The sequence below is a fragment of the Cygnus atratus genome, chromosome 10, assembly GCF_013377495.2.
Source record: "Cygnus atratus isolate AKBS03 ecotype Queensland, Australia chromosome 10, CAtr_DNAZoo_HiC_assembly, whole genome shotgun sequence".
Lineage (NCBI taxonomy): Eukaryota > Metazoa > Chordata > Aves > Anseriformes > Anatidae > Cygnus > Cygnus atratus.
Window position 1 is genome coordinate 4,403,618 of NC_066371.1, and position 16,502 is coordinate 4,420,119.

The window sequence follows — 16,502 nt, forward strand, 5'->3', positions numbered from 1 at the left end:
GCAAGTCAGGTGTCACAGTAGCTGTTGGAAATATGTAATGCTGACAGTATTTGGTAATAAAATAATAATCGCTGCATGTATCTCTGATGGAAAGAGATTCACATCCTTTTGAATCCCTAATTGTGTGCCACACTACATTAGAGACAGATAGCTCCATTGTCTCCACCTTTCAGAGATGGGAAATTCAGAGCAACAGCAAGATGTTCTAGAAATAAGCCGGTTTAATGAAGCAGCAAATTAGACCCTTCTATCTCTTTATTTAACATGTAGTCCCTTGAATTTATCAGAGTTCATTACAGAGGTGCAAAATAGAAAAGAAGCCGCAAAATTCATTTGCGATTAGAGCTAATGATTTTGAAAATGGCTTTTCATATTTTTATAGATAACGGCTATTATTCATTATTAAATTTATGTCACGTTTACTCTAATAAAATTACATTCTCTCCCTTCCCCTGTTTCTATTGTTTATGGTCTGGGTTTTGTAAAAGGAAGAATCATAAAGATGCTATATGTTTCTTGCCAGCTACAGTGCCTTTGACACGGCTCCTGATAGCTTACTCCTGTGACTCACATTAGAAGAATGGTTTTAAAATTTCCTTCCCAATTTAATACTTGACACATAATGATTCCAAGTAAATGCACTGATCCATTTTTCTCCATAATTTCAGTTTCATAGGAGGAGTAACGGACTCAGGGCTGTAAAGTTAAGGGAGGAAAAAACATTCCAACAGCAAAATACAAACAGTTCGAGCTGCTGCCCCTTCCAAGGTCTGCTCTCCACCCAGACTGACAGCCCCTTGCTGCTCAGCTGTCTGCAAAGGGCTGTCACCTCCCCTCCTGTCTTCACCCTGTTGTTCTTTGGCTGACTTTCTTTTGGACAATTTAAAATTTATTTTGGCAGCTATTGAATCAGGGATGGGCAGGCAGAACAGAGCAGTGGCTGAATTTGAAACAGGAGAGGGAGTTTGAAATACGAGGGGGTCTCTTGGAAGCTGTGGCCAGCCCTGCACAGCACACCTGCCCACCCTGACCAGTGCCCCTGAGCATCTGCCCTGAGCAAAATTGGGTTTTGTCATAGGTACAATCACAGCTTGCTGCAGGAGGGCTTGTCCTGGCACAAGCCTGACAAAGCACACTTTAAATGCCTAAAAATAATCAAATTTGCTTAAGATAATGTATTGTCAGTCCTCTAGCTCCCTTATTCACGTGATATCTTTCCTCTGCTTTCTTTAATATCTGTATGTGTTATTAACAGTTACCAGTCCTTGCTCTAGAATAACAGATATGGAATCGCCCTTTCTGACGTAGGAGGTTAAGTGAGCTGCTTGTTATTCTTGAAAAGGATCTCCTGAAGTGTTATTTCTAATGACTAACGTTACTTTGCTCTGTTCTTTGTTTCTTTCCATCCTCTCTCCAGTTCCAGTGTTTCTTCTGTTTCTTCTTAATGTGACGAAACCTGAGCATGAATGGGAAGAGTTCATTCGTAATGCGGTCAGCCCCTGCGATGTCGAGCTGAGAAAGTCTGTGGTTGTTATTTCCTCCTGTGGGGTGTTTGTGGATGACCATCGCTGTCCCGAGAGCACCAGCCTGCGCAGCAGACAGCACGGTGTATCCGGGCAGACAGCAGGCAGTGTCTGGGCAAACGTCGTGGTGTGTCCTGCTCATGGCCATGCCCAGGTGAGGAGGGCTCAGGGCACCGTTTCCTGCTGGCACTGTCTGGCAGGGGGGGGTTTATGGCAGGAATGGGTGCTCGTGCTCTTTGGCTTCCAGTTCTCAGTGGAAAAAGACGAGCGTGGGTCTCCCCCAGCTGATGTGCCCCAAGGGGCCTCATCGTGAGTTTGTCAGACACACGGCTAGGAATCAGCTGTAGCAATCCACTCACACAACTCAGGCAACATGAGGAAAAACTCATTATTCAATACCTTATTTCATGCCCTGGAAACAAAAGCAACAACCCCAGCACTTCCTCCCCTTACAGCAGTGCGGTTTCCATCAGTCTTTTCAAGTCCTAATGAGATTTAGCACTGGGGGGAGAGGTTTGTGCCGGGAAGACCAGGGTGGGAGCTTTCTGACCAAAAGGTTTGCAGAAAAGCTCCTACAAGCTTTGGACTAAGCTCTATTTCTATGTGGAACAACAGAGCAAATGTCACCTTTTTGAAGGTTTTAGGAGTTGTCTCCCGACTCCTGCTATGTCAGGAATTTGTTTGTGGAAAGTCTGCGAGATCTTACCGAGCAAACTTGTCAGAGATTTGCTGTTTGCCAAAAGAAACGTCACCCCGTGGTGCTTGCACCGGCTGCGGCCGGCGAGAAGGGCAGCACGCAGCCCCGCTGCTGGAGCAGAGGCTCGGTTCAGAGCGCTCAGCATCACACTGCAAAGCGGAAGGAGCAAAGACCTCCCTGGCTGTGCTCCTCCCGCAGGAGATTCGAGCTGAAGGGGGTGCAGGGAAGGTATGCTTCCTGCTAATAAACTGAGCAGAAGTGACAGGGACGTCAGGCTGCGACACACACAGCGTGCACCTTACCTTTTGCCAATTTCCTGATGATCTAGTCTTACCTGAGGCATTTTGCAGTTGAGTGCAGTTACCTCTTATTCCCGGCAAGGATGCAACGTGAAATACAAATACCTGAAAGGTTAGGCTGCTGCAAAGCTATAATTGCTCACGGACTTTGCATCTAAGCAGGAATAGAACAGTAATAAATCTTTGATTTTATTATACAGCGATCTTAAAAATACCCTGGCTGAAATCAAATATTTTATATGTGAATCATTTTCCCCCAGCTGTGACTAGATAATGCGTCAGGAAGGGCCCACGTGTGCCTTGGGGCACTTTGTGTGTCCCACGTGCAGCATCCCACAGCCTGGACCCAGACCTGCCCCTGCCTGGATGCAGCCTCATGCCCAAGGCAGTGCCTGCCACCGTCCAGCTTGCAAACGGATCAGCAGCCTCCAGATTTTCGACAGCTCACCAGGCTGGTGCATCCTATCCGCTGCCTCTACAGTCCCATCCTGGCCATTACAGAGAAGCACCAGCTGTGGGGACCGGGACCAAAAATACCCACAAGTGAGATTACAACTGCAGCAGCAGTGGTTCAATGCTTTCCTTGTAATTAATCTGCTTCAGTCGCTATTAAAACAGCCCAAGGGCTGCAGAGGGGAAAACACAGGCACCTCGGGGCTTGCTGCAGGCTGGCGTGGCCAGGAGCTGGGCACCAGCTTTGCCTCGGTGTCCCCCGAGGGCCAGCCTGCAGGGCCGCACAGGAGCCACCATCAAAGCTCAGCCCTGTGCCTCCAGATGATTAATTTCTGTACTAGCACAGCCTTCACAAACACACCCGGGGCTCTGATCTTAATGAATCACGTAAAATGTTGTGCCCTTTGGAGAGGCAACACAACCAAAGTAATTACAAGCTGCTTTCTTTTTTGTGTGTGTGTTTCTCGACACCCAGCTTTGCCTATTCGATGTGCTGTCCGTCCCTACGTGCACATTTCCTGAATGGCCCTTTACCTCTGGAGCTGCAGCGGGCCACGGAGCGAGCTGTGGTGCTAGGGTCACCCTCTGCACCCCGACCACCAGTGGGTGCAGAAGCAGATGCTGGAGGGGCGACGCAGTGACAGCAATCACTCACTTCCCGAAGGAGCAGAGAGGTGGTCCCGACCCGCACCCAGCGCTGCTGTGAGTGCATCCCGGGGGGAGCAGCGTGGCCGGGCTGGGGGATGAGGCTGGGTGCTGGGGCGGCCCCGTGCTCGCCTCCAGCTCCTCGGTGGCGTAGCCTGGCCTTTGAAGCTGCTGAAGCTGGTCCCACCCAGGGGAATGGCTGAGGATGGGATTTGTTCTTTTTCAAAGGCTTTGTTCCTCTGACAGCCGAGCTTGAGTCCAACCTGACTGTCCGCTGAATCCAGCCCTTTCATTTTCCCCTCTTTAAGTTTCGAGCTCGCACTTCACATGCAGTGAGGGCAGGCTTAAGCTTGACTGTCAGAATAAAAACCTTTTCTTTCTATATCACTTCTTCTCTGCAGCTCAAACCAGCTCCAACCCTGACAATGTCAACTTCAAAGGCTTCCCCACACTGCAGCCACACTTTTGCCTGTGGAGACAATTTTGGCATCTCCTGAAGGCACGAGGATGTTGGGACGCTGCGTGGCATTTGGCGGCTCCAAGGGGAGAGAGCAGGGCTGCAGGCCCTGCTGTGCTGGCAGCGAGAGGGGTGCTGAGCTTGCCCTTGTGCACAGAAACCCTCCAGAGCTCCCCTGGCTGACGTTGGATCAGAGACAAACATAAATAAATGCAGCCCTCCCAAGGCCAAAGGAAAGCCCCAGCTCCCCGGGGAGGCAGAGTTAATTCCAGGATGCTGCTGGATGAGCTCTAGTGAGGGCTTGGCTGTGGCAAAGCTCTCGCTTCCCGTCTCCGTTCTGGGCAACTTTTCTGGTAGGGGAAGTTGTCTAAGATGCCGATAAAGATAATAATGTATGAAGTGATTTCTTTAAGTTCCTGATTTATTGAAACGTACACTTGTGTTTCCCTGGGTTAGCGTTTAAGCAAGCAAACAGCACTACTCGGTTGGAGAAAATTACGTGCACGATTGGCTATGTGGCTCCATTTAGCTGTATTTTAAACAGAATATCCTGTTTATGCAGTTAAGGAAAAGTAAAATCCACATCTATGAAAACCGCCGGTGCTTCTTTCAGATCCATGCAAACCATTGGCCATGTCGTAGCGGGCTGTGCTCAGGAAGGGTGGAACAAGGAGCAGATGTGGGGAAGTTTCAGCTAATAGCATCCATTCTCATATGGGAAGGAAACAGCAGGAAAAGGTCAGTGTAGGCCAGCAGTTATGCATTTTCTTCAATGGAAGATGCACAATAGAAGATCTTTTCTCTCAGGCAATTACCGTAATTATGTGAACAAGCCGTTTAGCAGGTTTCTGACTAAGTGATTGGCATGGGCGATGAGAGGTAAGTTGCTTGACGTGGTGCCAGGTAAACGCAAAGCACTTTCAGCTTAAAATGTCATCTCCGACAGGGTAACAAAACGAGCTGGAAGCGTCCCAGAGCTGACTGCTCCCCTTGGTGAGACGAAGCGTGCAAGGACTGTGACGGCAGATGCCAACGGGGGCTGAAATAGGCAGAAGAGAAAAGGTTTCACAGGGGGACCTGAACATCGCAGCGGCCCATTGAGAACCCAGGCCTCCTGCTTGTCGCAGCATCCAGCAGTGCAAAAACGAAGGGAATTGCTGCTTACAGCACTGGCTGGGATTTAGGGTAAACTGAAGGAAATATTTCTTCATCTGGAGTGTGGTCACTCTTCGTTGCTGCAGGAAGTTGAGTAACTGGGTTTAGAAAGAGTTGGTTTTAGAAAGAGCCGGGGCACTGCCTGCCCGCTGCGCTCTGTGCATCCGCGGGTCTGGAGGCAACTGCATGGTGAGGGGCCGCGAGCAGATGTCCCAGTGCCTCTCAGGAAAGGACTCGTGAACCTCCAGTCCTGCAAAAAAAGCCTGGCTGAGCAATGGTCCTCTTGTGACACTCATAAGAAAACCCATTTCTGATTTATCTGCTGCTTGGGCCAGCCACCAGAAGAGCAGCGTTAGGAAATGAGGCTGTCCTTAGGGGCAGCGCAGTGGCATGAGTTTAGGAACCTGCGACGGACTGGTTCCGTACTGCTGCACGCGACTGTCACGGTACTGAAATGTATTGGTCACCAAGGGATTCCCAAATTAGATGGGCCATGATTTGAGTTAATAGTAATGTAAAGGAAACACCACTGGCAAAATGTGACTTACAGCCCTCTGCTAGCAGCAACCTGCTGGTTGCTTGTGCTGCACCCGGGGAAGTCAGCTGCAGGCCATCTTTGGACTCAGCAGATTTTGCATGAAGCTCTATTCAAAGAACGTGAGCATCTTGAATGTTTTGGATTATTTTTGTATATTCAAACCATATTAAAAAAAAAAAAAAGGCAGTGTACCAGGAAGGGATTTGCTATGCAATGTTTGAAAATCCATCCTTTAGAGTGAGAGTGCAGATGTTTCCTGGCAAACACCCAGCCCCTCTCCTGGGGCAAAAGGCCGCTTACCCTAACGATGTACCGCATGTGTGAAAACTTGTTTTTGCAAGTATAGTGGCTTGCCTGGTTTCCAGCAGTGTTTCATCAGCTGGTATTACCCCAGCACAGGGTTAAAATAGAGCTCCAGAGTGCAAGTATATTGTCAAGGCAACAACAAAGTACGTTGTGGTCTCGTTCAGCCATTGCCCACAACCACTTTACCCTTGGGCAGAGCTCTTTCTGTGGGACATGGGTCACAGGAGTTTGTGTCCTTCAGTGATAGGGGATGTTGTCTTTTGGCGAGCAGGGTGGCATGGAAAACCTCATGGCCATGGGCCCCTGGGCTTGCTTTGCTCTTTGGGCATAGCCAGTAAAAGGGGAAAATGCACCGAGTGAACCTGGGCAATGAAATGGGTCTGTCTGTGGCTGAATGACCCTCATCCCCTGCTCCCTGTGCTCCTGCCCATCTGTGGCCCAGCCCCAGCTCCCCAGACAGCAAGCTGTTCGGGGCAAGAAGGGCGTCTTCCCAGCACGGCGCTTGTCACTGCGGCAGGGAGCCAACGCCAGCCCGCATTGCTGGGGTTTTCTTTTCATTTGATCTTCACCATAAAAGCAACCCATACGAATTCCTGCAACAATGAACTGCCCTTTGCACTAGTGGCTGTGGAAATGTGAGCTGGCAGAAGATCAGAGCCGGGAGCGGGAGGGCGAGCTGGGTAATTTGTCCTTTGTAGCATCTTGCCCGGAGAAGGTGATGCAGGAGGTCACGCTCTTCCCTCGAAAGTCAGGCAGGTGCGCGGAGCTGTGCTCACAGCTGGGGCTTCCCTCCTGCCACCTTCTCCCAGCTGGTCCCAGTGTCCCCTGGAGCCTCTGGGCCCCAGCATCGCCAGCAGGACCATGTCTGCAGGGGGGCAGCCCAGCAGAGCCCACCTTATCTCTGCAGTGCCTGCTCCAGCACTGCTGCTTGCCCTGAAATTTGGGTGAGAGAGGTGAGCAGGATGCTGACCTCTTGATGGTGAGGAAGACACTGTTGCTTTCCCTCAGAATAGTGCCAATACTCCCAGAACATCTAAGCTCCATATTAGTGCTTTATTTTCTGCATCCTAACGGTAACAACAGAAAGGAAACAACCAAAAACCAACCACCACCAAGCTAAGGGAAGATTTTTTCTTTTCTCTTCCAAAGCTGTTCTTTGCTGCGGGCCTGGGAAGTGACACAGGTGCCAGTTGTCACCCCAGCCACAGCTGAAGTAATTCAGGAGAATGCAATTTACCCCAATTTAAGGGCTCTGGGGGTTTTCAGAGAGGTGTGTCACTAGAAGGAGGTTAACATTTCTGAAGTTCATGTTAGGAGAACAGGGAGTGAAGTTTCCGTGTTGGAGATGGCTCTGGTGAGGTGAAGCAGTTTGCAGCCATCCCCACAGGGCTTTTAATGCATGCTTTTTGCTAACATGCCATTTTGCTGGAATTCTCACTTCTCATAGCGATCTGGCTTATGGATGAAAAGGAGAGAAAGGGATTTGTGGTGCTGGAGGCCCTGGAGGCCCCTCAGCTGTGCCGAGCTGGGAATCCCGGCCTTTTAGTGGTGGGGGCAGTGAAAGACAAAGCAGCACAAGGTGCAGCTTGCAGAAAAAAGACAGAAATGAGAAAAATGAGGGAAAAAGTGAGTGGAAAACAAAGAAAACCCTTGTGGTGGAGGTGAAGGGAGAAACAGGACAGGCAGAGATGTGGTCCCAGCAGCGCTACTGCCTCTGCCCTTGGTGCAGGTGACTCCACGGCCTGAGGCCTGCTGTAACCACCCCGAATCACAGGAGAAAAGCTACAGCCATGAGGAGCTTCGTGAAGACAGCAGGACACCTCAGAGGTGCCGGATGAGGGGTGAAATGTCAGGTTGTTGTGTCCTGCCCGTGGTGCCTGTGAGCAGAGCTGTCTGGGGGGTGTCAGTGTGGCCAGGCCTACGCAAGGTTCGTGCGAGCAGGGCCGGCAGCACGACCCACGCCGTGCCCTGGCAGAGACCGAGCTCCGGCAGGGCCCAGCGAAATCTAAGCAGTGGAACCCAAACAGAAACTAAGCTGTGTGCTAAGCAGAAAAAACGTTTCTGCTTGCTCCCTGCAGGCAATCGGAGGAAGCCATGCCGCCTGAGTAAAGTACAGTAAATAAAACGTGAACAAGTGACCTCTTCTTGGTCCCCTCGGAGATGGGGGGCAGCCAGGTGCTAGCAGCATTCCTAGCGCTGCGGCCAGCTCGCACGGTGAGGGCACAGAGGACGCTTGTGCAGGGCAGCAGGCAGGGGCCTGCACGTTGCTGCAGCCCTGTGATACACAGCCCGTCCTTGGCATCCACAGCAATGCCCTCCTGGACAGCCTGCCCACAGCTCTTGCCTTCGGTGCAGTTTTCTGGCTACAGAAGCATTCCCAGCGCCTTCCCCGACAGCCTCGTGTGTCCATCACAGCCAGCAAGGGCTCTCCCTGCACCATGAGGCCACGCGGCTCCGCCAGCCGGGTCCCTACCCGCAGCTCATAGCACCGAGCCCACACTGGCGTGCGTTCAGAGGAGAGAAGTTTCCTACCAAAAGCAATCAATAGGAAGAACAGAGGCTGAAAGAATGTTTCCCCGAAGCCCAGCAAACTCCCCAAACCAACACTGCATCTTCTTGGCAAAAATTCGACATTTTTTTTAAAGACGTATCTGAAAATTACGGAAAGACATTGAGTCCCTGCCCGTCATATAAATCCAGAGTTCCCGCTGAATCATTCGGAGTTGTGTTGCCCTGGAATGTGCAAATGCAGTCACAAAAACATGTAAAAGTCTAAAGAAAATCTGGGTATAAGTCAAAGGAGTAATATTTCATGAGAAACTAGAAATTGTTAGTTTTGTTTGTATGATTGCAGCATTTTTTTTGGTCTACTGATGCCATGGTTTCATGAGTAGACTGTAATATTCCACTTTAATCTCTCCGAGCTGATGAGGGAATGTGTACTTTGCGATCAAAATGATTCATGCAGTTACATGGTCCAGTGCAGGGTGAGGGAGCAAGAATCCCTAATCTAGAACATTAGCACTTATCTGATAAATGCTCTTTTTTAACATTGTGCAGAACCATCATCTTATTTCTTACATAAGGTTCTTTGTAGACTACTATGACAACGGCACTGAAAAGCAGCATAATGAGACACAAGGAACACTAGGAACATACTGCTAGAACAGCGGCTTGTTGCAACTATTCTTACCTGACCTCAGAAATGAAAACGCTTTTAGATGCTTTTTTGTTGCTAATGATTTTTTCAACTCTCATTTCACTCGTGTATCCACAAGGCTGTTTCTGTTTATATGCTCAGTTTGCTTTGTCTGCAAGAATATATAACTAAGAATAGAGCTGTGTGGCTCTTCTCATGGAGCGAGGAGATTCCTGACATAATGCCAGAAACTTTAGAAAGTTTGTGGATATATTGGGACAGATTTGGAGATGAGCTATCAGAATAATCTGATGGTGACAAAAATGTGGCTTCAAAGCGAGAGAAAAGAGAGGGCTTGATATCAATACACAGGCGTTGTGGAATTTCTTCCCACCTTATAATTACTTGCAGAAGGTGGAATTCCCTGATATTCGAGGGCATGATACCATCCACTGGTCCAAATCAGTGAAATTCAACTAGGATATGAGGTTTTAAGAGTTGAAGCAGTTTGCCAAAGGACGTGGCGAATTCTTTGTTGTTTTAAGTCAAGGCTTGATTTCTCTCGAGATATGTTCTAGTTCAAAAAACAAGCTCTGTCTCTATATTTAGGATTCACTAATGAAATTTGTGGCTTGCTTTGGTAGGAATTGAGACCACAGCACCCCTTCTAATCCTAAAATTTGCAAATCTCATGAGACTTTTTTTGTAATCAGTTAGTTCATTTGAAGTCAGAAGAGGCCAGAAGTGAGCCTGTGGTGCAGGAATCACAAAAAAGATGGTCGTGGCTCACGCTGACCTGCGGATGGCAAGCTGTCCCATTCCTGGAAACCAGTTTCTCGTTCCTGGTAAGCTGGCGGACGTGCTGCTGCCCTCCACCCCTGCTCTCACCTATGGCCCATACCCCGTATGGGCAGCTACGCGCTGACCGCGCAGACCTGCATGCAAGTTCATGCAGGCAGCAGCCTTTGTGGACGTATCCAAAGGCAACTCCAATGTAGATGCGAGACGGTCTCCCTGCGTCACGGCAGGTTGCGTATAGGAGCCTAAATTGCCTTTCATTCTCTTTATGTTGCACCATTATGCAAATGGCTGTGTATATAATCTAAAATCACACCTGTGGGTGCCCAGACTTGCTAAGCAGTTTACTGCAGATCCAGCTGGGTTTTAGAGCCTCAGCAAGAGCTGCAGGCATGAAGCCTTCGTTTAGTGCCCACACCAGCAGGAGGGGGCCTCTTCCACCCTCTGTGCAGGCCCCAGGACTGAGGACCGAAGACTGAGAACGGTCTTGGGCCGGTTGCCTGTGAAGGGGATGAGCTGGGTGAGCCCCTGTTCCACTGGACATTAATTATTGACATTAAACAGAAATGTTGGGTGAGAGGAGGACGGCATCCCAACCTGGGTTACAGCTTAGAAATGAGGTTCTTGAATGAACTGTGTGTTGAGGTTACTCCAGGCACTGGAAACAAGTGACTTGAGGTCTTCCATACCCTGGGTGTATGCATCAAGCCCTAAGTTGCTGAGAAAAAAGGAGGGCTTCTCAGCTTCACAGCCCTTCATTTTCCCTATCTTAAAAGAATTCTGCTTCATTTTGTTTGAACACGTTTTTCAATTTTCTCGTTTACTAAGAAATATTTATGGCAGAGGGGAGTTGTTTTGTCTCTGTAATTGTGACAGCACTGCTTATTCATGGAGCTGTATTTAAATGAAACCATGGATGGGCTGAAACCCTTATGGTAACAAAAGTGCAGCTGCACCTCTCAGCATCAATGTGCTCCGCTGGAGTGTCTTTCTCTGGGAAAAAAAACTGAGCATGTAGTTATAGGGAATGCTGGTCATAGCCCTGTGCTGATCCATAGAGTTTGTGATACAAACGATGATATTCATCTCGTACCAGAGTCAGCGAACTTGCACTGCTTTGCTGACTTCAGACTGTTGTTTGATACATAGCGGGGAAGATTAAACAAATTAGATACTGTTGTTATTAAGAGAGTTTTTAGGACAAGTTAATTCTCCTGTCTCACATTATATGCTTTTTCTCATTTCTTTTATGAGAAAATTGTCTTTTTAGATAGCTGATTTATTCACATTCTTAGTCTTCAAAAATCTGTAAACTCTGTAGTGCATTATCACTTGAATAGGCCAAATAATTATTTGAATGTCTACTCACAGACAGTTAGCTTTCAGTAAAATTGCAGCTCCGAGAAGAATTAGAGAGAGCTACCAACCTCATTGAAAGCTATAAATAGGCATTTCACTCCGGGTTCTTACAGCAATGAGGACTTTAACGTGATCGTTAACTTACTGTGTCAAACCCAAGTGTCATGGTTAATTTAGAATGATATTTCCTGATTCTGATGTTTGAGTTTTTACAGTAGAAGAAGATGTTCAGTGGGTTTATGAAGGCGATCTGAAAGTGGGATTTCCTGGGTCCCTTCTAGGAGAAACCTCGCCCTTGCCAATCACAGCCAGAGGTGTAGCTCCCCTGACGCCCTGCATCCTGCAGGGATGGAGCGTGTGTAGGGAAATGTATTTATGGGGTAGATTCACTTACACTGGGAAAACATCGCAGACACCAGTTGGACAAGTACCTGCGCAGAGGAATGGGAAAGGTGGCTGTGTTAATTGCGATAATGTTAGCGGGTTACACACCGCCTGGTCTGTCGTGCGTGTCCCCCGTGCATACTGGGGCATTTTTGGTGCTGCTCCAGCAAAGTTAGAAGGAAATATTGGGAGAAATGTTACACGTTTCAGAATGAAGTGGCTCAGTAAAAAACAGCTATATAAAACTTTGACATTAAGAAAACTAATATGAGGTTGTCCTTCAAAGCGGATCAAAAGAAATGAAATGAGTTCTGGAAATCAGGTGTATTTGTGAGATGGGCAATGCAAAGATTTACAGGTAAGATTTTTTTGTGGTGTATTTTCATTACTTGTGTAATCGGAAAACTATCTAGGAAGTAATGACACTGAAATTTGGAGATTTACCTCCTATGCTTTGATTTTTTTTTTAGAACACCAACCTTTTGATTGGTTAATTTAGTTTTCATTACAATTTTACAATCACCTAAAGGCCATATAGATATAAGGGGTAAATTTCACTTTTCTAATAACAGATCAGCTCTAGTGCATGGTGGTGGTAAGAACACTGGTGTTAGGGTGGATGTTAGTAAGTCCATAGTGTGCCCATCTTGGGGTACACTATTGACCTTCTGGGCTGACAACTGGCAACCTTTCATAAGTCATACCTTTCATGTAAAATGGCTTTTACAAGAATTTACTGCATCCACGTAAAACTGCACAAAATCCTTCAATTCCCCCCTTTCAACTCACCCTAATTCTGCAGCATTTTGGAAGGATATGGGGGTTTAGAGCTGAAAATGATTATTTGTTTGTTGTTGTTGTTTAAGTTCTGGGCACCTGGGGATTATGAAAGTAATCATTCATGTTTTATGTTTAATTTTTTTGTTTCTAGGATACAAATAAGAATTAAAAAATGCTAGTCCCTTCAGCTGGCTTAAGCTGGCGACAGTTCAAGCCAGCCATGCGGGTTTACAACAGCTAAGGATCCGGCCCAGTTATTTTTAATACTTGTGTGTCAAAATTGGCCCATCCCAACTTGCTTTTAAAGCATCCTTGAGTAAGACACTATTTACTCAGACCGTATTTGTCTTCAGTGCGCTTTTATGGAATAGCCATGAGCACCAAAAAGGCCACGTCTGTAACGAAAACCATGCCAGACAGACCGACCCCCTCGGGGGATGCCGTCCAACAAATCGATCCGACAGCTCCCGACCAGAGCTGAGCGGAGCGGGGCTTCGCGGAGACAATACCTGCGTTATATGCTCCCCTTCAGCTGCGCTCAGCCTCACTTCAACCAAAGAATGAGACTGTTTCAGGAATCATGTAAATATGGGCTCTGCAAAGACTCAGCCTTCCTGTTTGGGGAAAAAAAAAAAAAAAGAAAAAAAAAAAGAGAGAGAATTTGAAATATCTGAGAAAACAGGGACCTACGTGTGAGAACGGGGCAAACCGGAGCTGGGGGGCAGCAGGGAAGAACGGGGAAGATGGAGCGAGGTGGTGGCACAACGGCAGAAAAAGGGACAGAAATGGAGTTCTGAGAGAGGAAAGGTGAAAGGAAATAAGTACAGAGAGCTGGAAAAGTGAGAAGGAAATGGAGACAAAGAAAACCTGAGGCAGGGAAGGGGGCTCTGCACGTTTCAGTGATTCTGGAGGTTTTACCAACCCTCACTGGGCTCCGATGCCCTCTCTCCAGCAGGGACAGAGGTTCCCAAAGGTGGCACCATCAGTCCTTAAACTTTGGGAGCCCACTGGGCTGCTCAGATCACAGCCTGGTGCTAGGGCTGGAAAGAGCAAATGGTGTGAGGGAGGAGCTGCCCCCTCCCCACGTCCCTAGGGCTGCGGCAGCCAGGAGGGTTGGGAAGGGGCAGGGGCTCCAGGGGGAAGCACAGGCAGGAGGGGTGCAGGACTTTGAGGGGATTTGGGCTGCAGAGCGCCCTGATGCTCACACGGGTCCACAAAGGGCTAAGGCAAAGTGCACAGAAGTGCTTCTTTTGTTTCTCAGCGCTGGCACTTGTTGGGCTGGCTGGTGTTGGTTCCGTTCCTACAGGGCCAGTGGGGTGAATTTGGGCCAACGCTCCTCTTCCTCAGCCAAAGTGAGGTGCAGCCTGCGCATCCCCAAAACAGGCATGTCCAGTGCATTGCCGGTGCTCGGCAGAGGCTGGACAGGGGGCTGCAGCTCCCGTTCATGGAGGGGAGCAGGGGGAGTTTGGGGTTGGGGCTGGCAGGAGAACTGCAGGGCCTGCTCCGGGACAGGGACAGAGCCCCGGGACAGGGACAGAGCCGCGGGCTGGCACCAGCCGCTGCGGGCTGCCCCCGACTCGCTGTGGGATGTGCCCCCACCTGCTGCAGGGTGCCCCCCACCTGCACGTGGTGCCCCCAGCCCCCTGCAGGACGCCACCCCAGAGGCGCCGCGGGACGCCCCCCGCATTTACCAGTCCGCTCCCGCGGGCTGCCCCCGCAGCCCCCCTGGGCGCTGCCCCCGGCGCTTTGCGGGATGCCCTTCACCAGCCCCGGGACACCCCCCGGCCCCTCCGCGGGCTGCCCCCCGAGCCGTGCCGAGCCTTGGCGAGCCCCCGTTGCCTCGAGTGCCCCCCCCCACCCCCCCCCCGGGCTCCACCAAGCCCCGTGGCTCGGAGGGGTGCGCGCAGCATCCCGCTGCCGGGGCGGGGGTGACTCACGGCGCGGCGCACGGCAGCCCCCAGCTTTATAACGGCCGGGGCGGCACCGAGCACCGAGCCCGGCTCCTCTGCGCCTCTCCGAGCCCGAGGGGGAGCGAGGGGGGCCGCGGCCGAGGGCCGGCACCATGCGGAGCCTGCGCGGAGCCCCGCCGCCCCTGCCCGTGCTGCTGCTGCTGCTGGGGCTGGGGCTGGCGGCGGGGCGCGGAGCCGTCATCACCGGGGTGAGCGGCTCGGCACGGCTCGGCACGGCTCGGCACGGCACCGACGGCACCGACGGGCCGGGCCGGTGCCGCTGCGGGGGCTCTGCCGGGGAGCGGGGGCGGCCGGGGAAGGGGTGCGGGGACGGAGGGGGTCTCCCTGCCGGAGGGATGCTCCGAGCGCCGGGGGATCCCCGGGATGAACGGGCCGGGGGTGGCGGGCGGGGGGGGGGGGGGGGACGGAGGGTGTCCCTGCGGGACGGGGTGTCCGGAGATGGGGGGGTCCTTGGGGTGGGGGACAGGAGAGCTGGGGGGTTCTTTGGGGTGGCCGGTGCCACTGTAAGGGGGTCTCCGTGCGGCAGGGTGGTGCTGGGGCTGGCGGCTACCTGGGGCTGTGGGGTCTGTCCCGGGGGTACGGGGTCTGTCCCGGGGTACCCAGCCGCCCCGTGCCCTCCCCCCCCAGCCCCGGCTGCCCCACCCCGGGCCGGTCTTGGGGTCCCCCCCTGCCTGCAGCCCGGCTCCTGCAGCCCTGCCTGCTCGCAAGGCAGGCGCCGGTATTGCAAGCACCACCAAACGCTGCTTTTCGCCTCTTTTCCTTTTATTTCTCCCCCCCAAGTATGACCGTGCTGCTTCTTTCCCTCAGTAGCCGCCCGTCGCAGATGAGCCCTCTGTTGTTGTTGTTGTTGTCGGGCTCGAGATTTACTTTGCTTGTGAAAATATTTTTTTTCCAAAGACGTTATTTAACCCAAAGCGTTGCATCACTCTTAAGTAAAATGATTTTTTTTGTGTGTGTGTGTTTGCTTTGGATTAATAACCCGGCGCTTGCATTCTTGTGAGAGCTCACATGTCTTTTGTAACCCTCCGAAGTTGTACTCGCAGCAGCGGGAACTCCGTGGCAGTCCGTGCTCCCGGTGCCGAGCTCCCTGAAGCCCATGAAAGAGCTCGTAGGCATTTCTCTGGCTGGCAGATCTGCTCCCGGACTGACAGGGTTTACAGAGGAGAGAGCACGAAGGAATCTTTTAAAATTTGAGAATCGGAGGTTCCTTTTATATGGAAATATTTCGAGCAATGGAGGAGCGGTTTATATAAGTCTTATTAAAGTTGTGGCTACGCCTTTAAAACATAATTAATAAATTAAATGAAGTAATTGTGAGGCACTGAATAAAAGATTAGAGACAATGTATTCAAAAAGTAAAAATAGATTAGAAATAGCAAATGTGACTTTGTTAACTGCTGCAGTGTATTTCTGCTTAAGCCACTGGGACGCGTGTTGGGCTCCTGAATGAGCAGGCAGATCTCAGGTGAGAGCTGACGTAGGTGTTCCCGTCCGCATTCCCCGAGCCTGAAAGTGCTTTTCCTCTGCAATTTAAGGGCTCGATTCAAACCTTCCTTACTTCTGTGGCTGTCCATGTTCTGACTTCAGCTGGCTTTGGAGCCAGCATTTCACCAGGGACTTTTCCCTCGAGCTGCATTTTCCACAAAGCCGTGCTAAATGGGGTGCTGAGGAGGAATGTCCTTCGTGTTGTGTCCTGTGCACGTTAGGAGGCTCGGTGTGAATTACACATTGGAGTTAAGGTGTGGGCAGCAGCATTTGGGATAAATATTTTACTAGCCTGTCATACATTTTTGGAAGGGGAACCTGAAAACTCCTGCCAGATGTGTATATGTGCGTGCGTGAGCGTGAGCTTTAAAACGAAACATCGCCCGGCGCGGGGCTTTAGGTGCCCTGCGGGTGCTGCTCACCGCTTGCCTCTCTCCCTGAAGGTTTTGACCTCCAAGCCCCAAATCACTGACCTGCAGCATTTGTGACCAGGGCGAAAATTAGAACATCAGAA

The 16,502-nt window shown here is 50.5% G+C and overlaps 1 protein-coding gene across 12 annotated transcripts in view; it reads left to right on the forward strand.

The window, feature by feature from the left end:
- PROK2 (prokineticin 2) overlaps positions 1-16,502 on the forward strand; it is a 47,632-nt gene that overhangs the window by 26,191 nt on the left and 4,939 nt on the right. For 6 of the 12 annotated variants that reach the window (XM_050712871.1, XM_035546855.2, XM_050712870.1 and 3 more), the window contains 3 exons: positions 1,418-1,677; positions 3,448-3,674; positions 5,021-5,873. In XM_050712871.1, coding sequence (XP_050568828.1) covers positions 1,418-1,677; positions 3,448-3,674; positions 5,021-5,117 — 584 coding nt within the window. In that variant the 3' untranslated portion in view covers positions 5,118-5,873. Of the gene's footprint in view, positions 1-1,417; positions 1,678-3,447; positions 3,675-4,018; positions 4,669-5,020; positions 5,878-14,445; positions 14,692-16,502 lie in introns of those variants that run through there. The other 6 variants (XM_050712872.1, XM_035546862.2, XR_007708713.1 and 3 more) reach the window with 4 other exon arrangements.